General features: G+C 38.3%; 1 protein-coding gene across 1 annotated transcript in view; it reads left to right on the top strand.

Annotated features, from left to right (window-relative positions):
• Positions 1 to 25,694, top strand: part of adamts3 (ADAM metallopeptidase with thrombospondin type 1 motif, 3) — a 452,399-nt gene that overhangs the window by 31,389 nt on the left and 395,316 nt on the right. Inside the window, exon 3 of the mRNA XM_062024353.1 lies at positions 21,004 to 21,191. Coding sequence (XP_061880337.1) covers positions 21,004 to 21,191 — 188 coding nt within the window. The remainder of the gene's footprint in view (positions 1 to 21,003; positions 21,192 to 25,694) is intronic.

Raw genomic sequence — 25,694 nt, 5'->3', positions numbered from 1 at the left:
GATAAAAAAGCCTTGCCTGTACCGGAAGTAGCGTGACGTCACAGGTTGTGGAGCTCCTCACATCTGCACATTGTTTACAATCATGGCCACCAGCAGCGTGAGCGATTCGGACCGAGAAAGCGACGATTACCCCATTAATTTGAGCGAGGATGAAAGATTCGTGGATGAGGAAAGTGAGAGTGAAGGATTAGAGGGCAGTGGAAGCGATTCAGATAGGGAAGATGCTGTGAGAGGCGGGTGGGACCTGATATTCAGCTGGGAATGACTCAAACTGTAAATAAACACAAGACATATATATACTCTATTAGCCACAACACAACCAGGCTTATATTTAATATGCCACAAATTAATCGCGCATAACAAACACCTCCCCCCTCCCGTCCATATAACCCGCCAATACAAATCAAACACCCGCACAACACACTCAATCCCACAGCCCAAAGTACCGTTCACCTCCGCAAAGTTCATACAGCACATATATTTCCCCAAAGTTACGTACGTGACATGCACATAGCGGCACGCACGTACGGGCAAGCGATCAAATGTTCGGAAGCCAAAGCTGCGTACTCACGGTAGCGCGTCTGCTATCCAACTCAAAGTCCTCCTGGTTGTGGTGCTGCAGCCAGCCGCTAATACACCGCTTCCCACCTACTGCTTTCTTCCTTGCAGTCTTCATTGTTCATTAAACAAATTGGAAAAGATTCACCAACACAGATGTCCAGAATACTGTGGAATTTTGCGATGAAAACAGATGACTTAATAGCTGGCCACAATGCTGTTCCAATATGTCCGCACAATCCGTGACGTCACGCGCAAACGTCATCATACCGAGACGTTTTCAGCAGAATATTTTGCGGGAAATTTAAGATTGCACTTTACTAATCTAACCCGGCCGTATTGGCATGTGTTGCAATGTTAAGATTTCATCATTGATATATAAACTATCAGACTGCGTGGTCGGTAGTAGTGGCTTTCAGTAGGCCTTTAAAACAACCGTCCAAGTCTGTCTCCAAGGCCCACAACAGAGGAGAGCAGGCCCATCAAAATATCCTGGGGAGTTGTGTGGTTATTGCAATTTATTATCTCATGGTCTGTTTCATTTTGTTTAAATTAGCAAAATAACGAGGGCTTCTGTAAGAAAGTCCAAATAAGCGTATTGAAATGAGCTTTTAATCCCATTAGCATTAATGTCAAGCCGCAGCATTTTTATTCACAGTTAATGCGCCCAGAAGAGTGTTTTACAGGACTAATTATTGTATTAGTTTGTGCCTGGGAAGTCTCGCGGGTTTGTTTATTTTTCCCCCCGTGAATCAGCCAATACTGAGCTCATTAGAGAAGCTAGCAGAAGTTGTTGCCCAGCGGGATCCCCGAAGCCCCGGCTTCGGTTTTAGGGCCCCGGCGGGTTTTGTAGCGTTTCACAGCAGCCGCACCCGCACACCGAGGCGCGGTTAAAAAAAACAAAACACAAACAGGCTGGAGCGCGCCGCCACAAAGCTGGCGTGGCGTCTGGGTGGCGTTAAGAACCCCTTGAGCCAGCATCTTCTCTCTTGTTGCTTGGTAATTACACTCTTGTTGCTGTCCCTGCTTCTTCTCCGCTCCTACCAAAAAAAAAAGGGGGGAAATAATATCACCTCGCGCTTCGCCACCCGGTGCAATTATCCCGGCTTTTGTGTTCCCAAAGGGGGAAGCGAGAATCCCCTTACGTGACAAGAAGCTAATTGTGAGTTGGGAACTCGAAACGCTGACTATTTCCGCCCGTGGGGGGAAACAACAGATGCTAATTGTGCGCAACTTTCGCTTTTGTTATTTTCTACTGGCTGATCAGGCGCCGTTGTTTCCGGAAAATGTTCGCCGACACCTTCAAAAATCACGTTTTGATTGTTAAGCGTGCCAACCTTTTCATTAAAGTTAAAAGTACTAATGATTGTCTCACACACACACACACTAGGTGTGGTGAAATTACCCCCTGCATTTGACCCATCACCCTTGTCCCACCGCCTGGGAGGTGAGGGGAGCAGTGAGCAGCAGCGGTGGCCACGCCCGGGTATCATTTTTGGTGATTTAACCCCCAATTCCAAACCTTGATGCTGAGTGCCAAGCAGGGAGGTAATGGGTCCCATTTTTATAGTCTTTGGTATGACTCGGCCGGGGTTTGAACTCACGACCTACCGATCTCAGGGCGGACACTCTAACCCAGGGGTGTCCAAACTTTTTCCACTGAGGGCCGCACACGGAAAAATCAAAGCATGCGGGGGCCATTTTGATATTTTTCATTTTCAAATCATAACAAAATATATAAATATAAAGGGTCTCAGTCATTAAAATGTTAAAAATAAGTCACATTATTATTATTTTTATTTATTTAACGCTTACAGTAAATCTCTATATCAACTTCAGGTTGATATAACGTTAAAAGAAAAGGTTTTATGCCTTTTCTGTCAAAGACAACTTTGTTTTTTATAGTAAAACTGAAATACACTACCGTTCAAAAGTTTGGGGTCACCCAAACAATTTTGTGGAATAGCCTTCATTTCCAAGAAGAAGAATAGACTGTCGAGTTTCAGATGAAAGTTCTCTTTTTCTGGCCATTTTGAGCGTTTAATTGAGCCCACAAATGTGATGCTCCAGAAACTGAATCTGCTCAAAGGAAGGTCAGTTTTGTAGCTTCTGTAACGAGCTAAACTGTTTTCAGATGTGTGAACATGATTGCACAAGGGTTTTCTAATCATCAATTAGCCTTCTGAGCCAATGAGCAAACACATTGTACCATTAGAACACTGGAGTGATAGTTGCTGGAAATGGGCCTCTATACACCTATGTAGATAATGCACCAAAAACCAGACATTTGCAGCTAGAATAGTCATTTACCACATTAGCAATGTATAGAGTGTATTTCTTTAAAGTTAAGACTAGTTTAAAGTTATCTTCATTGAAAAGTACAGTGCTTTTCCTTCAAAAATAAGGACATTTCAATGTGACCCCAAACTTTTGAACGGTAGTGTATGCAGTATTTTCCCCACCGCCCAAAACATTCAGAAAGCAATGTTTGATGTGAAGTAATTGGAGCCCTAAAAAGATCAACAGTGTTTCCCACACATTCATTTATTTGTGGCGGCCCGCCACGAAAGAATTACGTCCGCCACAAATATAAAAAATAAAAATATTATTTTATTTTTATTTTTTTTAATTATTTTTTTTGTCCTGTCCAGCTTCTCAGGCAAATCATATAGTTGATGTAGATGCCCATATAGGCTGTTCAGATTTACTTTACAAAAGAGAAGTGTAGGATACTTCTCTTGTTGCCTTATTTGTATTTGACCACTACTGTTTTCTGTTTATTTGTTACTGACTGTGGCAGGACACCTCTGCCTCTGTTTCACTTTATGTTGCTGGTAAATAATATGGTTGTAGTAGTAGGCTAAAGTTAAATGATTTAGTATGCACTAATCAAAGGGGCAGAGCTTTAAGAGACATTTTAGCTTTTATATTTTATAAGATATATTTTTTGTAAGAACCACAATTAATAAATATATTTCAGTGAATAACTTATTGTTCAAATCGGTATATAAATATGTACATAAAGTGTTATAATTATATTGTAAAATGGATGGATGGATGGACGTTTAAAACAAAACTGTTATTATTAATTAGTAAGTATACATTTTTTGAGCCTTTTTAGAGAAAATCATATCAATGTAGTAAATTATGCAAATTACTCGATGATGTCATGGTGACCACACCCATAACCACGCCCCCACCGCCACAGGTATCTTGGCAGTTTATGGGAAACACTGATCAATAATACAGGACACCATTGATTTTAATTTATTATTATTTTGGATTAATCAGAGTGAAAAGATCAATAAAATTCCATTAAATATATTTGGGATCCAAAAGGTCCCCCACTCATAAAGTGGTACATTTTTATCATTTATTTTTTTACTTTCAACACTTAAATTACGAGATCAACTTCAGATATATCTGTCCATTTTACGTTTGAACTATTATTTTGTTTGTTTTATGCTCTTATGTCAAAGAAAACATTGTTTTTATATGGCAACCACACAACAGATGCAATATTTTCCACATAAAACATTTTAAAGTGAAATATTTGAAGTAATTGGAGCCTTGAATAGATCAATAATTGATTATAACATTGAGTTTTTTTTAAACGTTTATTTTTTTTTGAGCAATGGCAAAAAAAGCAAAATAAAGAAAGACAAAAGAAAAACAAACAGCCTGCATGGCAGCTTTGTGTCAACATTGAAACTGTTCCTCGTTAGATTTCACCTCATTCCACTTTTTTTAATGTTAATTTTACATTTTTGCAATAGTATTTCCAGAATATGTTGCGAGCAAGCTAAACAATTAGCTGCGGGCCGCACTTTGGACACCCCTGCTCTAACCACAGGCAGTTTTGGCTGCCCTCAGAGGGCCGGCCGCTTGTAACATTAATAAAAGAAACATGCAAGTACAAAACCCCAAAAACCAGGGAAGTTGGCACGTTGTGTAAATGGTAAATAAAAACAGACTACAATGATTTGCAAATCCTTATATTCAATTGAATAGACTGCAAAGACAAGATACTTAACGTTCGAACTGGGAAACGTAGTTATTTTCTGCAAATATTAGCTCATTTGGAATTGGATGCCTGCAACATGTTTCAAAAAAGCTGGCACAAGTGGCAAAAAAGACTGAGAAAGTTAAGGAAAAAGACTGAGAAAGTTAAGGAATGCTCATCAAACACTTATTTGGAACATCCCACAGGTGAACAGGCTAATTGGGAACAGGTGGGTGCCATGATTGGGTATAAAAGCAGCTTCCATGGAATGCTCAGTCATTCACAAACAAGGATGGGGCGAGGGTCACCACTTTGTCAACAAATGCGTGAGCAAATTGTTGAACAGTTTAAGAACAACATTTCTCAACCAGCTATTGCAAGGAATTTAGAGAGTTCACCATCTACGGGGTATCACACTACTCAGCCTCCCTGGGAAAGTTTACGCCAAGGTACTGGAAAGGAGGGTCCGGCCGATAGTCGAACCTCAGATTCAAGAGGAGCAATGTGGATTCCGTCCTGGTCGTGGAACAACTGACCAACTCTTTACGCTTGCGGGAATCCTGGAGAGGGCCTGGGAGTATGCCTATCCAGTCTACATGTGTTTTGTGGATTTGGAGAAGGCGTATGACCGCGTCCCTCGGGAGATCTTGTGGGAGGTGCTGAGGGAGTACGGAGTGAGGGGAACCCTGCTGAGGGCCATCCAATCTCTGTACAACCAAAGCGAGAGTTGTGTTCGGGTGCTTGGATGTAAGTCGGATCCGTTTCCAGTGGGGGTTGGTCTCCGCCAGGGCTGCGCTCTGTCACCTATCCTGTTTGTGATTTTCATGGACAGGATTTCTAGGCGGAGTCGTGGCCATGGCGGAGAGGGTATACGTCTTGGGGGGCTAAAGGTTGCGTCACTGCTGTTTGCAGATGATGTGGTCCTGATTGCACCTGCGGTTCGTGACCTTCAGCTCTCACTGGATCGGTTCACAGCCGAGTGTTCAGCGGCTGGAATGAGGATCAGCATCTCCAAATCTGAGGCCATGGTTCTCAGCAGGAAACCGATGGTTTGTACAGTCCGGGTAGGGGGCGAGACTCTGTCCCAGGTGGAGGAGTTTAAGTATCTCGGGGTCTTGTTCACGAGTGAGGGAAAGATGGAGAAGGAAATCAGCCGGAGAATCGGAGCAGCTGGGGCAGTATTGCAGTCTCTCTGCCGCACTGTTGTGACGAAACGGGAGCTGAGCCAGAAGGCAAAGCTCTCGGTCTACCGAGCTATCTACATTCCTACTCTCACCTATGGTCATGAAGTGTGGGTAATGACCGAAAGAATAAGATCGCGGCTACAAGCGGCCGAATTGAGTTTCCTCAGAAGGGTGGCTGGCATCTCCCTTAGAGATAGGGTGAGAAGTGCAGTCACCCGAGAGAGACTCGGAGTAGAGCCGCTGCTCCTTCGCTTGGAAAGGAGCCAGCTTAGGTGGTTCGGGCATCTCGTGCGGATGCCTCATGAGCGTCTCCCTAGGGAGGTCCTCGTTGCACGTCCCACTGGGAGGAGGCCCCGCGGCAGGCCAAGGACCAGATGGGGGGATTACATCTCCTCTCTGGCCTGGGAACGCTTCGGAATTCCCCAGGAGGAAGTCGCAAATGTTGCTCTGGAGAGGGAAGTCTGGGGGTCTTTGCTGGAGCTGCTGTCCCCGCGACCCGATTCCGGATAAGCGGTTGAAGATGGATGGATGCACCATCTACGGTCCGTAATATCAAAAGGTTCAGAGAATCTAGAAGAATCACTGCACGTAAGCAATGATATTACGTACCTTTGATCCCTCAGGCGGTACTGCATCGAAAAGCGACATCAGTGTGTAAAGGATATCACCACATGGGCTCAGGAGCAATTTATAAAACCACTGTCAGCAACTACAGTTGGTCGCTACATCTGTAAGTGCAAGTTAAAACTCTACAATGCAAATGAAAGCCATTTATCAACAACACCCAGAAACGCCGCCGGCTCTGCTGGGCCCGAGCTCATCTAAGGTGGACTGATGCAAAGTGGAAAAGTGTTCTCTGGTCTGACGAGTCCACATTTCAAATTGTTTTTAAAAACTGTGGACGTCGTGTCCTCCGGACCAAAGAGGAAAAGAAACATCCGGATTGTTATAGGCGCAAAGTTGAAAAGCCAGCATGTGTGATGGTATGGGGGTGTATTAGTGCCCAAGACATGGGTAACTTACACATCTGTGAAGGCACCATTAATGCTGAAAGGTACATACAGGTTTTGGAGCAACATATGTTGCCATCCAAGCAACGTTATCATGGACGCCCCTGCTTATTTCAGCAAGACAATGCCAAGCCCCGTGTTACAACAGCGTGGCTTCATAGTAAAAGAGTGCGGGTACTAGACTGTCCTGCCTGTAGTCCAGACCTGTCTCTCATTGAAAATGTGTGGCGCATTATGAAGCTGTCCGGTGAAAAACCGGAACTCTCTAATAACTAAAGTTCCTTGGGTGAATAATGTAAACTCACTAGACCGGTATGTTTTAGTGATTTCATGGCGAGTTTACTGACAGATATAGGTCAGAACTTTACACTACTTTATATTAGAAATGGCAACAGCGGAGGATGAATGTCCCATAACAAGAAGATAGAGAAAAAGAAGAAGCTTATCGACTACGGTGTCTCCACGGACTATAGAGGCGGACTGGCGCATATTTTCAGGACTTATGCAGATCCTAAATACAGATCAGCAGGTACCAGAAGATAAGAAAAGTTGCTTTTGCATAATATTGCGAAACAAAACGCCAGATAATATGTCTTACCTTATACACACACACCATAATAATACTCCTATGTTGAAGCACAATCCATCAAGCTTACCAAAGTCGTACTAAAACATTTTGATAGATTTTTGAACACCGTGTGTAATGTTCTATATTTTCAATGGAACATATAAAATGTTGGTGTTGTTACTGGAGTCATATTGCAGTGTATATGTATCTCTTATGTGTGACTGCCATCTACTGGTCAAACTTATCATTTCACCATGTGCCAAATACATTATTTGGTACATGGTGAAATGATAAGTATATAACTAAGTATAAAACTATGTGTTCATTCATAGTTTTGATGCCTTCAGGGAAAAATCTACAATGTAAATAGTCATGGAAATAAAGAAAACGCATTGAATGAAAAGGTGTGTCCAAACTTTTGGTCTGTACAATATTTATATATATATATATATATATATATATATATATATATATATATATATATATATATATATATATATATATATATATATATATATATATATATATATATATATATATATATATATATGTATATATATATGTATATATATATATATATATATATATATATATATATATATGTATATATATATATATATATATATATATATATATATATATATATATATATATATATATATATATATATATATATATATATATATATATATATATATATATATATATATATATATATATATGTACATATGTGTGACTGCCATCTACTGGTCACACTTATCATTTCACCATGTACCAAATAAAATAGTTTTGAGGTCGGTAAGCACAACCAGAATTATTCCGTACATTAGGCGCACCGGGTTATAAGGCGAGTTTTGCGAAAATGAAAGGACTTTAAGTGCGCCTTATAGTCCCAAAAATAGATTTAGATTTTAGTCGACAAAAATTACTATATATATATATAAAATGTTGGTGTTGTTTACTTGCGTCATATTGCAGTCCACACGTATCTCTTATGCGTGACCTCCATCATATTGCAGTCTACATGTATCTCTTATGTGTGACTGCCATCTATCTACTGGTCACACTTATCATTTCACCATGTACCAAATAAAATAGTTTTGAGGTTGGTAAGCACAACCAGAATTATTCCGTACATTAGGCGCACCGGGTCATAAGGCGCACTGTCGAGTTTTGAGAAAATTAACGGATTTTAAGAGCGCCTTATAGTCCGAAAAATACGGTACTATTTTCCGTCAAACGGTTGAATGAAGAAAAGCGAAAAGGCCAAAATGTTCATTGCCATTTGATAAGCGCTAGCAGGAGTATGTAGGCCAGGGGTGTCCAAAGTGCGGCCCGCAGCTAATTGTTTACCGGCCCGCCACACATTCTGGAAATACTATTGTAAAAATAAAAAAGAACATTAAAAGAAGTGGAATGAGGTGAAATCTAACGAGAAAAAGTTGCAATGTTGACACAAAAGCTGCCATGCAGGCTGTTTTTTTCTTCTTTTGTCTTTCTTTCTTTTTCTTTTTTTGCCATTGCTCAAAAAAAAAAATAATGACAAAAAATCCATGTTATAATGAATTATTTTCAGGGCTCCAATTACTTCAAATATTTCACTTTAAAATGTTTTATGTGGTAAATATTGCATATATTGTGTAGTAGCCATATAAAAACATCAAAGTTTTCTTTGACAAAAGCGCATAAAACAAACAAAATAATAGTTCCAGCATAAAATGGACAGATATATCTGAAGTTGATCTCGTAACTTAAGTGTTGAAAGTAAAAGAAAAACCTAATAAAAATGTATCACTTTATGAGTGGGGCACCTTTTAGATCCCAAATATATTTAGTGATTTTTTATTTATCTTTTCTCTGATTACTCAAAAATATGAAATAATTAAAATCAATGGTGTCCTGCATTATTGATATTTTAGGGCTCTAATCACTAAATACTGCATATTTCAAAGTTTTACTATAAAAAAAACTAAGTTGTTTTTGACAGAAAAGCCATAAAACATTTTTTTTTTATTTGTATTACTTTATATCAGGGGTCACCAACCTTTTTGAAACCAAGAGCTACTTCTTGGGTACTGATTAATGCGAAGGGCTACCAGTTTGATACACACTTAAATAAATTGCCAGAAATAGCCAATTTGCTCAATTTACCTTTAACTCTATGTTATTATTAATAATTAATGATATTTACACTTAATTAATCGGTTTAAAAGAGGAGAAAACACGAAAAAAATGACAATTAATTTTGAAACATAGTTTATCTTCAATTTCGACTCTTTAAAATTCAAAATTCAACCGAAAAAAAGAAGAGAAAAACTAGGTAATTCGAATCTTTTTTGAAAAAATAAAAAAAATAATTTATGGAACATCATTAGTAATTTTTCCTGATTAAGATTAATTTTAGAATTTTGATGACATGTTTTGAAAAGGTTAAAATCCAATCTACACTTTGTTAGAATATATAACAAATTGGACCAAACAAAGACAAATCATTATTTCTTCTACATTTTCCAGAACAAAAATTTTAAAAGAAATTCAAAAGACTTTGAAATAAGATTTAAATTTGATTCTACAGATTTTCTAGATTTGACAGAATAATTTTTTTGAATTTTAATCATAATACGTTTGAAGAAATATTACACAAATATTCTTCGTGGAAAAAACAGAAGCTAAAATGAAGAATTAAATTAAAATGTATTTATTATTCTTTACAATAAAAATAAATTTACCTGAACATTGATTTAAATTGTCAGGAAAGAAGAGGAAGGAATTTAAAAGGTAAAAAGGTATATGTGTTTAAAAATCCTAAAATAATTTTTAAGGTTTTATTTTTTTCTCTAAAATTGTCTTTCTGAAAGTTATAAGAAGCAAAGTAAAACATTAAATAATTTATTTAAACAAGTGAAGACCAAGTCTTTAAAATATTTTCTTGGATTTTCAAATTCTATTTGAGTTTTGTCTCTCTTAGAATTAAAAATGTCAGGCAAAGAGAGACCAGCTTGCTAGTAAATAAATAAAATTTAAAAAATAGAGGCAGCTCACTGGTAAGTGCTGCTATTTGAGCTATTTTTAGAACAGGCCAGCGGGCTACTCATCTGGTCCTAACGGGCTACCTGGTGCCCGCGGGCACCGCGTTGGTGACCCCTGCTTGATATAGAGATTTACTGTAAGCGTTAAATAATTAAAAAAAAAATTATAATCTCACTTATTTTTAACATTTTAATGACTGAGACCCTTTATGTTCCCTGGGCCCCTAAAGGTAAAATAAATAAAAAATGCATATATTTTGTTATGGTTTGAAAATGAAAAATATCAAAATGGCCCCCACATGCTTTAATTTTTCCCTGTGCGGCCCTCAGTGGAAAAAGTTTGGACACCCCTGATGTAGGCCAATCCTTAGCAGGCACACAAGGGAGGATTACAGCTGGTGTTGTAAAGCTCGTTTTCTCTTTATCGTGGCTCTAATGGCCTCAACGCGTACTTTCTCCCGCCAGATGCGCGTCCTGCAACTTTGCTTTTTATTGTCAACAATCGGCGCTATGAGCTCAGAGCAGAAATGTTGCACATTCAAGCGTCAACTGCATGAAAGCCCGTGAACACATTCACAAATGGCCGAGAAAAAAAAAAAAGGAGCGCTTCACGGTAGATTTCCACTCTACCTCCATGGCGGGCTGCCCGTCGCTGCCATTTTTAGCCCAAGGCGGCGCACTGGCCGCTTGGCTGGCCTCGTTGCCACCTCGTCGAGCGCTGCCACGTGTGGCTAAGGCGCACCGCCGCCACCTCTTCTACTGGGTAGCTGGGCAGTCCGGAGGGGGGAGCGAGGGGCGGAGGTGGCGGGGCACACTAGTGGTCTTAAAGGAGCGCCACTGAGGGGAAGTCCTGTGCGTTTGAAGTCGGCTGTTTACCTAGAAGGAGGGGGGGCTGGTAGGGTTGGCTGGCCCACTGCACAAGATGCCTGTGTCGTGACGGAGGCAGGAATGCGCCCCACAATCCCGCGCCTGTAGGAGCCAGGCCGCGGCCCGAGATGGCGGCCATTTCTTCCTATTTATTTTAGCCTCCTCTCCGCTCAATCACCGGCCCTGTCTGCGGCATCCCTGGAAAACATGAAAGATGGCCTGCAGACATTTTTAGTTTTGGCTGGCTATCTTCCCCCGAGCTCGTGGAAAAAGCTTCATTTTTTGGTTTGAATTGTTCAAATGACCGCAACATAACATTGGAATAGAAATGTTTTGTATACATACAGTACATATATACAATATGTATCAATATACTGCTATAGACAGGTGGCCACTATACGCAGGTTAGCCGCAATTTTGAATTCCCTAACCTGCGTATAGTGGCCACCTGTCTATAGTGGTAAAAACCCCGTTTCCATATGAGTTGGGAAATTGTGTTAGATGTAAATATAAACGGAATACAATGATTTGCAAATCCTTTTCAACCCATATTCAATTGAATGCACTACAAAGACAACATATTTGATGTTCAAACTCATAAACTTAATTTTTTTTTTGCAAATAATAATCAACTTAGAATTTCATGGCTGCAACACGTGCCAAAGTAGTTGGGGAAAGGGCATGTTCACCACTGTGTTACATGGCCTTTCCTTTTAACAACACTCAGTAAACGTTTGGGAAGTGAGGAGACACATTTTTGAAGCTTCTCAGGTGGAATTCTTTCCCATTCTTGCTTGATGTACAGCTTAAGTTGTTCAACAGTCCGGGGGTCTCCCTTGTGCTATTTTAGGCTTCATAATGCGCCACACATTTTCAATGGGAGACAGGTCTGGACTACAGGCAGGCCAGTCTAGTACCAGCACTCTTTTACTATGAAGCCACGTTGATGTAACACGTGGCTTGGCATTGTCTTGCTGAAATAAGCAGGGGCGTCCATGGTAACGTTGCTTGGATGGCAACATATTTGTTGCTCCAAAACCTGTATGTACCTTTCAGCATTAATGGTGCCTTCACAGATGTGTAAGTTACCCATGTCTTGGGCACTAATACACCCCCATACCATCACACATGCTGGCTTTTACACTTTGCGCCTATAACAATCCGGATGGTTCTTTTCCTCTTTGGTCCGGAGGACACGATGTCCACAGTTTCCAAAAACAATTTGAAATGTGGACTCGTCAGACCACAGAACACTTTTCCACTTTGTATCAGTCCATCTTAGATGAGCTCAGGCCCAGCGAAGCCGACGGCGTTTCTGGGTGTTGTCGATAAACAGTTTTCGCCATGCATAGGAGAGTTTTAACTTGCACTTACAGATGTAGCGACCAACTGTAGTTACTGACAGTGGGTTTCTGAAGTGTTCCTGAGCCCATGCGGTGATATCCTTTACACACTGATGTCGCTTGTTGATGCAGTACAGTCTGAGGGATGGAAGGTCACGGGCTTAGCTGCTTACGTGCAGTGATTTCTCCAGATTCTCTGAACCCTTTGATGATATTACGGAGCGTAGATGGTGAAATCCCTAAATTCCTTGCAATAGCTGGTTGAGAAAGGTTTTTCTTAAACTGTTCAACAATTTGCTCACGCATTTGTTGACAAAGTGGTGACCCTCGCCCCATCCTTGTTTGTGAATGACTGAGCATTTTATGGAATCTACTTTTATACCCAATCATGGCACCCACCTGTTCCCAATTAGCCTGTTCACCTGTGTGATGTTCCGAATAAGTGTTTGATGAGCATTCCTCAACTTTATCAGTATTTATTGCCACCTTTCCCAACTTCTTTGTCACGTGTTGCTGGCATCAAATTCTAAAGTTAATGATTGTTTGCAAAAAAAAAAGTTTATCAGTTTGAAAATCAAATATGTTGTCTTTGTAGCATATTCAACTGAATATGGGTTGAAAATGATTTGCAAATCATTGTATTCCGTTTATATTTACATCTAACACAATTTCCCAACTCATATGGAAACGGGGTTTGTATGTATGTGTATGTATATATATATATATATATATATATATATATATATATATATATATATATATATATATATATATATATATACATATATATATATGTATATATATATATATATATATATATATATATATATATATATATATATATATATATATATATACATACATATAAATATATATATATATATGTGTATATATATATGTATATATATATATATATATACATATATATGTGTGTATATATATACATATATACATATATATATATATATATATATATATATACATATATATATATGATAATATATATACACATACATACATACATATATATACATATATGTATATATATATATATATATATATATATATATATATATATATATATATATATATATATATATATATATATATTTATATGATAATATATATACATATATATACACATACATACATACATATATATATATATATATGTATGTATATATATATATATATATATATATATATATATATATATATATATATATATATATATATATATATATATATATATATATATATATATGATAATATATATACATATACATACATATATATATATATATATGTATGTATATATATATATATATATGTATATGTATATGTTTACATATAAATTAAGGTTGGGTTGGTTGTGAATTGATTTTCTTAGTACCTCTTTATGCTCGCATGTCTGACAATGCCTGTTCACCACAATCTATAACAAATAGTGTACACAAATCTATCATCCACAGTAGGAAAGGGGTTTACCAGACACATGAAACCTGACAAATTGGGCAGTGCCCTATCCACATTAACCACCAGGTGGCAGTAGAGTGTTGGCTATCTTGAAATGTGTTTTGTAGCGATTTTGTTTCGACCAACAGTTGCTATATAGAGCGGCGCTTTCCATCGTTTTCAGCAGACTGCATTGCAAAATGATTACCCCCCCCCCCCCCCTCTTCCTCTTACGCGAGATCCACCCAGAAATAGGGCCGTACGAATTCCTTCCCTTACTGTACCTCGGTTCTTCGCTTCACTTTCGAGTCATTCGAAAGCTCGCCTTTGAAGTTGCGGCTTTTCGGGAAAAATATTAGGCTTTGCTACACATCCATATGCGACTTGGAGCTATCGGGATTACACGGCAGACCAGATGAACGATTTCATACCAGCGGTGCTTGCTGTGAGACTGGCTCATACAGTAGATGCCGGCGGCGTCGAGAGTGAAACGCTAAGCAGTATCAGAGAAACACCCAGCCTTCCATCAAACGGACGTGTATTATCAGTTCTACAATGCACACTCACCACTGTCAAGTCCAATAATTCGCTTCATTTTCACACCGAGTGGAGTTAAGACCCCACTTTGAAGCCAAATCAGATTTTCCCTCTTATGTAACCGCAGAAGATCACGGGCATGTTGGGAAAACACACACACACACACACACTCGGGCTTGTGTCCATTAAGACGCATCAGCCATTTTTTTGAAAGCATGAATTTAAAAAAAAAAAAAAAAAAAAAAAGTCCCCTTGATCAATTCCCAACCGTTAAAGCAGGGCTGATGTTCTGCAAAGATCATTTAAACGAGACAACGACAGGCAAATATGTGGGAAAAAAAAGAGCAGAAAAATTAAACCAGCAAAAATTGAAATGATGATACAGTAGGAAGGGGATTCGTCGCGGTTTACCTGACACATGAAACGTGACGAATTAGTAGGGGTTGCACTATCCACTTTAACCAGATGGCAGTAGAGTGTTGAATATTTTATAACTGACGCTTTGACCACAGTGTCAGTTGCCATGTAGAGTGGCTCTTTCCATCATTTTCAGCAGACTGTATTGTAAAATGAGTAAATATATATATATGTATATATATATATATATATATATATATATATGTATATATATATATATATATATATATATATATACATATATATATATATATATATATATATATATATTTTACATATATATATATATATATATATATATATATATATATATATATATATATATATATATATATATATATATGTACATATATATATATATATATATATATATATATATATATATATATATATATATATATATATATATATATATATATATATATATATATATATATATATATATATATATATATATATATATATATATATATATATATATATATATATATATATATATATATATATATATATATATATATATATATATATATATATATATATATATATACATATATATATATATATATATGTATATGTATATATATATATATATATACACTACCGTTCAAAAGTTTAGGGTCACATTGAAATGTCCTTATTTTTGAAGGAAAAGCACTGTACTTTTCAATGAAGATAACTTTAAACTAGTCTTAACTTTAAAGAAATACACTCTTTACCAGGGGTCACCAACCTTTTTGAAACCAAGGGCTACTTCTTGGGTACTGATTAATGCGAAGGGCTACCAGTTTGATACACACTTAAATAAATTGCCAGAAATAGCCAATTTGCTCAATTTACCTTTAACTCTATGTTATTATTAATAATTAATGATGTTTATCTTTGTGGAAACACTGATCATCTTAATGATTTCTCACAATAAATATATATAGAAACAGATAAATATCAATATGCAACACTTTAGTTTTATATTTTCTCTAAGTGCACATTTTTCAAATTGAACATTTTCAAACGATCACTTCTAAGACAGTCCTGTGAAATCACAATATCACATTTTAACTAGCCAGCCACTAACATTTTTTAACAAATCATGAATTACTTTGCACCATGTTTGTACAAATAATAACTCATGAAAAATACAAAAGTCAACTCTCAAATGTTTAAATAAATCATGTCACACTTTGAACTGGACACCAAATCTGTTATCTGTTTCTTTGTCAGTTCGTGAAGACCAAGTCTTTAAAATATTTTCTTGGATTTTCAAATTCTATTTGAGTTTTGTCTCTCTTAGAATTAAAAATGTCGAGCAAAGCGAGACCAGCTTGCTAGTAAATAAATAAAATTTAAAAAATAGAGGCAGCTCAATGGTAAGTGCTGCTATTTGAGCTATTTTTAGAACAGGCCAGCGGGCTACTCATCTGGTCCTTACGGGCTACCTGGTGCCCGCGGGCACCGCGTTGGTGACCCCTGCTCTATACATTGCTAATGTGGTAAATGACTATTCTAGCTGCAATTGTCTGGTTTTTGGTGCAATATCTACATAGGTGTGTAGAGGCCCATTTCCAGCAACTATCACTCCAGTGTTCTAATGGTACAATGTGTTTGCTCATTGGCTCAGAAGGCTAATTGATGATTAGAAAACCCTTGTGCAATCATGTTCACACGTCTGAAAACAGTTTAGCTCGTTACAGAAGCTACAAAACGGACCTTCCTTTGAGCAGATTGAGTTTCTGGAGCATCACATTTGTGGGGTCAATTAAACGCTCAAAATGGCCAGAAAAAGAGAACTTTCATCTGAAACTCGACAGTCTATTCTTGTTCTTAGAAATGAAGGCTATTCCACAAAATTGTTTGGGTGACCCCAAACTTTTGAACGGTAGTGTATATTTACTATTATATATTATTCATTATCAATAGCGCTATTTCTATTGGTATTTGTATTGCTCCATTTGTAGTGTAATAATGCTTATTGTCATTTATGTATTATTATTTATTTCACTAACTGCTTCTTTGCTATCACTTTTTCCATCATATTTGTACATATCCTATTTGCTGATGCCGCTCTATTGTTATTGTTGTTGTTGTTGTTGTTGTTGTTGTTGTTGTCTCTCTGTCTAATCCCCCTCTTGTCCCCACAATTCCCCCCTCTGTCTTCCTTTTTTTCTCTTTTCTATCCCCTCCTGCTCCGGCCCGGCTGCACCAAATGATAATATAAATACATTTAATAAAGTCAAATAGAAATAAGGCTACAAGAGAAGTATCTGTCATGCCTGGGATCATGTTTTTTTAAAGTTATGTTCTGCTTGGTTTTTGGACTCTTTTTAGTTCCTGCTTTTTCACTCCCTTGTCCTGTTTCCATGGTTACCCATTAGTTTCACCTGTTCCACGTTTGGACTCATTGTGCACTCTTGTTTGTTTTGTCACCATAGCAACCCATTAGTTTTCACCTGTCCTCACGACTCACGCACCTGTCTTTAATCATGTCTTCACTATTTAAGCCCGTAGTTGCCAGGCAGTCAGCCTGGCGACATCACACTCTCGATACACCCCCGACACTCTTGATACCATCGTTCATGCTGCTCTTTGCTTCCGCAAGTAAGTTGTGTTTATTTATGCCACAGTTAGAGTCTTTTGTTTTGCCATGTTCATAGTTATGCATAGTCCAAGTTTTTGTTCCCTGCGTTAAGTTTTGTGCCTCCACTGTGAGCGCCTTTTGTTTGTTCCTTTTTTTTAAATTAAATATGTATTTACCTTCACGCCATGTCCGGTCCAAATCCTTTGCACCATGGGAAAACAAACCACGCCAAAGTCCAAGTCCTGACAATATCCCACAATTCTCTTTTGTAAAGTAAATTTGTACAGCCGATATGGCCATCTACATCAACTATATGATTTGCCTAAAAAAGCTGGACAGGACAAAAAAATAAAAAATAAATATTACTTTATTTTTTGTGTTCTTTTTGTAATTGCGCTGCAACCACATCGTTTCCCCATTGTGGGATAAATAAAGCCCATCCTGTCCTCTGCACACTTGATTCCGAGAATGATATTATGCATTGTTTGGCGATAACAAAGACAAAATACAAAAAGGCAAATTTGGTCATAATCCAAAACATAGGAACATTTGGGTCGTGTGAAAACCGACATTTTCCAATTTCAATTCCTAAATTTGACAGCAGGAGTTAAAGCAAATCAAAGATCATTCATCACAAAAAAACAAAACAAAAAATAACCGCCTATGATACTGACTGCAAACACAACCATCTTGCTACTCACTAGATCCACTATGGACTGGACTCTCACACTATTATGTTAGATCCACTATGGACTGGACTCTCACTATTATGTTAGATCCACTATGGACTGGACTCTCACACTATTATGTTAGATCCACTATGGACTGGACTCTCACTATTATGTTAGATCCACTATGGACTGGACTCTCACACTATTATGTTAGATCCACTATGGACTGGACTCTCACACTATTATGTTAGATCCACTATGGACTGGACTCTCACACTATTATGTTAGATCCACTATGGACTGGACTCTCTCACTATTATGTTAGATCCACTATGGACTGGACTCTCACAATATTATGTTAGATCCACTATGGACTGGACTCTCACACTATTATGTTAGATCCACTATGGACTGGACTCTCACACTATTATGTTAGATCCACTATGGACTGGACTCTCACACTATTATGTTAGATCCACTATGGACTGGACTCTCACTATTATGTTAGATCCACTATGGACTGGACTCTCACAATATTATGTTAGATCCACTATGGACTGGACTCTCACTCTTATGTTAGATCCACTATGGACTGGACTCTCACAATATTATGCTAGATCCACTATGGACTGGACTCTCACTATTATGTTAGATCCACTATGGACTGGACTTTCACTATTATGTTAGATCCACTATGGACTGGACTCTCACACTATTATGTTAGATCCACTATGGACTGGACTCTCTCACTATTATGTTAGATCCACTATGGACTGGACTCTCACAATATTATGTTAGATCCACTATGGACTGGACTCTCACTATTATGTTAGATCCACTATGGACTGGACTCTCACACTATTATGTTAGATCCACTATGGACTGGACTCTCACACTATTATGTTAGATCCACTATGGACTGGACTCTCACTATTATGTTAGATCCACTATGGACTGGACTCTCACAATATTATGTTAGATCCACTATGGACTGGACTCTCACTCTTATGTTAGATCCACTATGGACTGGACTCTCACAATATTATGCTAGATCCACTATGGACTGGACTCTCACTATTATGTTAGATCCACTATGGACTGGACTCTCACTCTTATGTTAGATCCACTATGGACTGGACTCTCACAATATTATGCTAGATCCACTATGGACTGGACTCTCACTATTATGTTAGATCCACTATGGACTGGACTCTCACACTATTATGTTAGATCCACTATGGACTGGACTCTCACTATTATGTTAGATCCACTATGGACTGGACTCTCACTATTATGTTAGATCCACTATGGACTGGACTCTCACTATTATGTTAGATCCACTATGGACTGGACTCTCACTATTATGTTAGATCCACTATGGACTGGACTCTCACAATATTTTGCTAGGTCCACTATGGACTGGACTCTCACAATATTATGCTAGATCCACTATGGACTGGACTCTCACTATTATGCTAGATCCACTATGGACTGGACTGTCACACTGTTATGTTAGATCCACTATGGACTGGACTCTCACTATTATGTTAGATCCACTATGGACTGGACTCTCACACTATTATGTTAGATCCACTATGGACTGGACTCTCACTATTATGTTAGATCCACTATGGACTGGACTCTCACACTATTATGTTAGATCCACTATGGACTGGACTCTCACTATTATGTTAGATCCACTATGGACTGGACTCTCACTATTATGTTAGATCCACTATGGACTGGACTCTCACTATTATGCTAGATCCACTATGGACTGGACTCTCACAATATTATGTTAGATCCACTATGGACTGGACTCTCACTCTTATGTTGGATCCACTATGGACTGGACTCTCACTATTATGTTAGATCCACTATGGACTGGACTCTCACTATTATGCTAGATCCACTATGGACTGGACTCTCACAATATTATGTTAGATCCACTATGGACTGGACTCTCACTATTATGTTAGATCCACTATGGACTGGACTCTCACAATATTATGCTAGATCCACTATGGACTGGACTCTCACTATTATGTTGGATCCACTATGGACTGGACTCTCACACTATTATGTTAGATCCACTATGGACTGGACTCTCACACTATTATGTTAGATCCACTATGGACTGGACTCTCACAATATTTTGCTAGATCCACTCGACGTCCATTGCACCGGTCGCCCAGGTGTGGGGGTTGGAGGTCCCCCACATCTGCGGTCCCCTCCAAGGTTTCTCATTGTCATCCCATTGGGTTGAGTTGTTTCTTGCCCTGATGTGCCCTTGAGCCCAGGATGTCGTTGTGGCTTGTGCAGCCCTTTGAGACACTCGTGATTTAGGGCTATATAAGTCAACATTGATTGATTGATTGACTTGTGTTTGCAGCTTGTAAAAAGTAAAGTGCTATACAAACTGTACATTGTCAAGGATTTTAAAGTCCGTAGCTGAAGTTTTTGGCCGTCAAGCTTTTCGGGTTTTCTCGTCGGCACTTTAGCAGCAGGGCGTCTTTTCATTTCTGATCGTATTGATTGTGAAAAGCCTTCATAAACTGAACGTGTCAGGAAAACGTCTTGTTCTCTTCCATGAGCTTCCAGTGGAGCAGTGGGACGTCCACTGGTGATTAATTTGACTGAGCACATATTTATTCAGAAGCGGGCCCCATGCAAGCACGCCTAAAAGTCCAATAATTAAGCCCCGGAAGACCAAGAAGTGAAATTGTCCTCATTGTAAGTTTTCTTTGTATTTTCCCATTTCCTCTTTAAAGCGCTCAGAGAAGCAGAGCTGGATGTTCCGGGGACTCTGGATACGCTGGCGAGGCAGATCAATGAGACGGTCCAACGCCGCCGCCGCCGAGATGCCGGGGACGACGACTACAACATCGAAATCCTGCTGGGAGTTGACGACTCGGTCGTTCGATTTCACGGGAAGGAGCATGTGCAGAATTATCTCCTCACGCTCATGAATATTGTAAGTCTTCCACACTTTCCCATCTTGACTTTCAAATCTCCAAAGGAGGCGGCCGACGTGTCGTTTTCATTGATGTTGGCGAAGCGTGTTCTGTATGCGGCGAGCGGGAGGCATGCTGGCTTCACTGCAGGCTGTCCACGTCTTGAGAAGTTTGACTAACCACACACAATTACATCTACTTGGGAAACTTAAAGGCCTACTGAAAGCCACTACTACCGACCACGCAGTCTGATAGTTTATATATCAATGATGAAATCTTAACATTGCAACACATGCCAATACGGCCGGGTTAACTTATAAAGTGCAATTTTAAATTTCCCGCTAAACTTCCGGTTGAAAACGTCTATGTATGATGACGTATGCGCGTGACGTCAATCGTTGAAGCGGAAGTATTGGTACACCATTGAATCCAATACAAAAAGCTCTGTTTTCATCTCAAAATTCCACAGTATTCTGGACATCTGTGTTGGTGAATCTTTTGCAATTTGTTTAATGAACAATGGAGACAGCAAAGAAGAAAGCTGTAGGTGGGATCGGTGTATTAGCGGCTGTCTGCAGCAACACAACCAGGAGGACTTTGAGTTGGATAGCAGACGCGCTATCCGACGCTAGCCGCCGACCGCACCGATGATCGGGTGAAGTCCTTCGTCGCGCCGTCGATCGCTGGAACGCAGGTGAGCACGGGTCGTGATGAGCAGATGAGGGCTGGCGTAGGTGGAGAGCTACTGTTTTTAGCATAGCTCTGTCGAGGTCCAGTAGCTAAGTTAGCTTCAATGGCGTCGTTAGCAACAGCATTGCTAGGCTTTGCCAGGCTGGACAGCATTAACCGTGTGGTTACAGGTCCAGGGTTTGGTTCGGTGTCTCCTGATAGTAGAAGTAATAGTAGTATTGTTGATCTTCTGTCTATCCTTCCAGTCAGGGGCATGTTTCTTCTGTTTCCATCCGCAGTTAAGCACGATGCTATCACGTTAGCTCCGTAGCTAAAGTGCTTCGCCGATGTATTGTCGTGGAGATAAAAGTCACTGTGAATGTCCATTTCGCGTTCTCGACTCTCATTTTCAAGAGGATATAGTATCCGAGGTGGTTTAAAATACAAATCCGTGATCCACAATAGAAAAAGGAGAAAGTGTGGAATCCAATGAGCCAGCTTGTACCTAAGTTACGGTCAGAGCGAAAAAAGATACGTCCTGCACTGCACTGTAGTCCTTCACTCTCACTTTCCTCATCCACAAATCTTTCATCCTCGCTCAAATTAATGGGGTAATCGTCGCTTTCTCGGTTCGAATCGCTCTCGCTGCTGGTGTAAACAATGTGCAGATGTGAAGAGCCCTTCAACCTGCGACGTCACGCTACTTCCGGTACAAGCAAGGCTTTTATATCAGCGACCAAAAGTTGCGAACTTTATCGTCGATGTTCTCTACTAAATCCTTTCAGTAAAAATATGGCAATATCGCGAAATGATGAAGTATGACACATAGAATGGATCTGCTATCCCCGTTTAAATAAGAACATTTCATTTCAGTAGGCCTTTAAAGGTGGGAGGTTTGACCTTTAATTTGTGCTGATTTGACATTGTTTCCCATTGGAAACAACCAGAGGTGGATAGAGTACCCCAAAATTGTACTTTAGAACAGGGGTGTCCAAACTTCTTGACTGGGGGGCCTCATTCGGCTTAAAAAATGTGTCCAGGGGCCGAAAGCCGACTGTAACCATATATATATATATACATATATATAAATATATATATATATATATATATATATATATATATATATATATATATATATATATATATATATACATATATATATACATATATATGTAGAGTATATGTAGAATATATTTATATTATTTATATATTATATACATATATTATATTATACTATATTATTTATAATTATTATTGTCTATTGTGAGCGAACTGTGGTGCTGAATTTCCCCCAGAGATCAATAAAGTACTTTCTATTCTATTCTATTCTATACACTATATTGCCAAAAGTATTTGGCCACCTGCATTTACTCACATGTGAACTTGAAGTGCCATCCCATGGAATTGTCCAAAATGTTTTGGTATCCTGGAGCATTCAAAGTTCCTTTCACTGGAACTAAGGGGCCAAGCCCAACTCCTGACAAAAACCAACCCCACGCCATAATTCCTCCTCCACCAAATTTCCCACTCTGCACAATGCAGTCCGAAATGTAGCGTTCTCCTGGCAACCTCCAAACCCAGACTGGTCCATCAGATTGCCAGATGGAAAAGCGTGATTCATCAGTCCAGAGAACGCGTCTCCACTGCTCTAGAGTCCAGAGTACGGTTCGCATTGGAATGGTGATGAATGGCTTAGATGCTGCTGCTCTGCGTACTGTATGTGGGCTAATTGGAAGGTCACATGAAGTTTGGAGCTCTGTTGCAACTGACTGTGCAGAAAGTCTTTGCACTATGCGCTTCAGCACCCGCTAACCCCTCTCTGTCAGTTTACGTGGCCTACCACTTGGTGGCTGAGTTGCTGTTGTTCCCAAACTCTTCACTTTTCTTATAATAAAGTTGACTTTGGAATATTTAGGAGCAAGAAAACTTCACGACTGGATTTGTTGCACAGGTGGCATCCTATGACAGTTCCACGCTGGAAATCACTGAGAGAGGCCCATTCTTTCACAAATGTTGGTAGAAACAGTCTCTATTTGCTTACATGTCCCTTGGCAAGTTTCACTGCAATAAGGCGCTTTTGGTAGCCATCCACAAGCTTCTGCTTGAATTTTTGACCACTCCTCTTGACAAAATTGGTGCAGTTCAGCTAAATGTGTTGGTTTTCTGACATGGACTTGTTTCTTCAGCATTGTCCACACGTTTAAGTCAGGACTTTGGGAAGGCTATTCTAAAACCTTCATTCTAGCCTGATTTAGCCATTCCTTTACCACTTTTGACGTGTGTTTGGAGTCATTGTCCTGTTGGAACATCCAACTGTGCCCAAGACCCAACCTCCGGGCTGATGATTTTAGGTTGTCCTGAAGAATTTGGAGGTAATCCTCCTTTTTCATTGTCCCATTTACTCTCTGTAAAGCACCAGTTCCATTGGCAGCAAAACAGGCCCAGAGCATAATACTACCACCACCATGCTTGACAGTAGGAATGGTATTCCTGGAATTAAAGGCCTCACCTTTTCTCCTCCAAACATATTGCTGGGTATTGTGGTCAAACAGCTAAATTTTTGTTTCATCCGACCACAGAACTTTCTTCCAAAAGGTCTTATCTTTGTCCATGTGATGTCAAATGAAACAAAAATTGAGCTGTTTGGCCACAAAACCCAGCAATATGTTTGGAACTTTTGACCACGACTGTATATATATATATATATATATATATATATATATATATATATATATATATATATATATATATATATATATATATATATATATATATATATATATATATGTATATATATATGTGTGTGTGTATATATATGTATATATATATATATATATATATATATATATATATATATATATATATATGTGTGTGTGTATATATATATATATATATATATATATATATATATATATATATATACGTATATATATATATGTATATATATATATATATATATATATATATATATATATATATATATATATATATATATATATATATATATATATATATATATATATATATATATATATATATATATATATATATATATATATATATATATATATATATATATATATATATATATATATATACACACACACACTAAGTTCTCATGTGTCCAGGGACGTATTTTCTGAGTTTATAATTATAATATATATATATATTTTTAAAGATTTTGTGACAATAAAAATGTACATGTATGTGTAGATACTGTATCGGGACCGATCCATTAAGAGTTTGAGCAGAACTATGTCTTATAGGAATTAACTACACACAATAAAACATGAACACAATGATGTGTCGCATGAATGGTTTTTGAAGTAATACCTTTGTGACATGAAAAAAACACAAGTAATGTAAAAAAAAAAACATGGCGTTTACTTTTTGATATCAATATAAAACACAAAGCAGTTTGGCTAATGAAGATTAAATCTAATGAACAAGCTGTGTTATTCTCCAACCACGCCTCCTTGTAGTTCAGTGCAACAGTTTGGCCAACAAAAATAAAGAGTGACACCTCTCACATCGAATACACAATCTTACAGCCAGCGTTCAATTCGATGAGATGACAAAACATTTTAGCCAGTACTGATGTTATTTGAACACAGATACAGTTTGTAGTTAGATAAAGGAGGAGTCAGCATCCCAGTAAACAAACTAAAGACTTTATAAACAAGTTGTGACAACGTTCACGACACATCACCTGCTGCATATTTCTTCACCTTATTAACTCTGTCACAGCAGCTGATGGACGCTGTATTGAGAAAATAAAAGCAACATCAACTAGTTTTCTCCTTCGCTGTATACTTTTAGAGTGGGGACAAGTGCGTCTGTCTCAAATATTGTCC

The sequence above is a fragment of the Entelurus aequoreus genome, linkage group LG17 (genome assembly GCF_033978785.1).
Source record: "Entelurus aequoreus isolate RoL-2023_Sb linkage group LG17, RoL_Eaeq_v1.1, whole genome shotgun sequence".
Lineage (NCBI taxonomy): Eukaryota > Metazoa > Chordata > Actinopteri > Syngnathiformes > Syngnathidae > Entelurus > Entelurus aequoreus.
The sequence above is the reverse complement of the archived record's forward strand: the minus strand, read 5'-3'. Positions and strand labels throughout refer to the sequence as shown.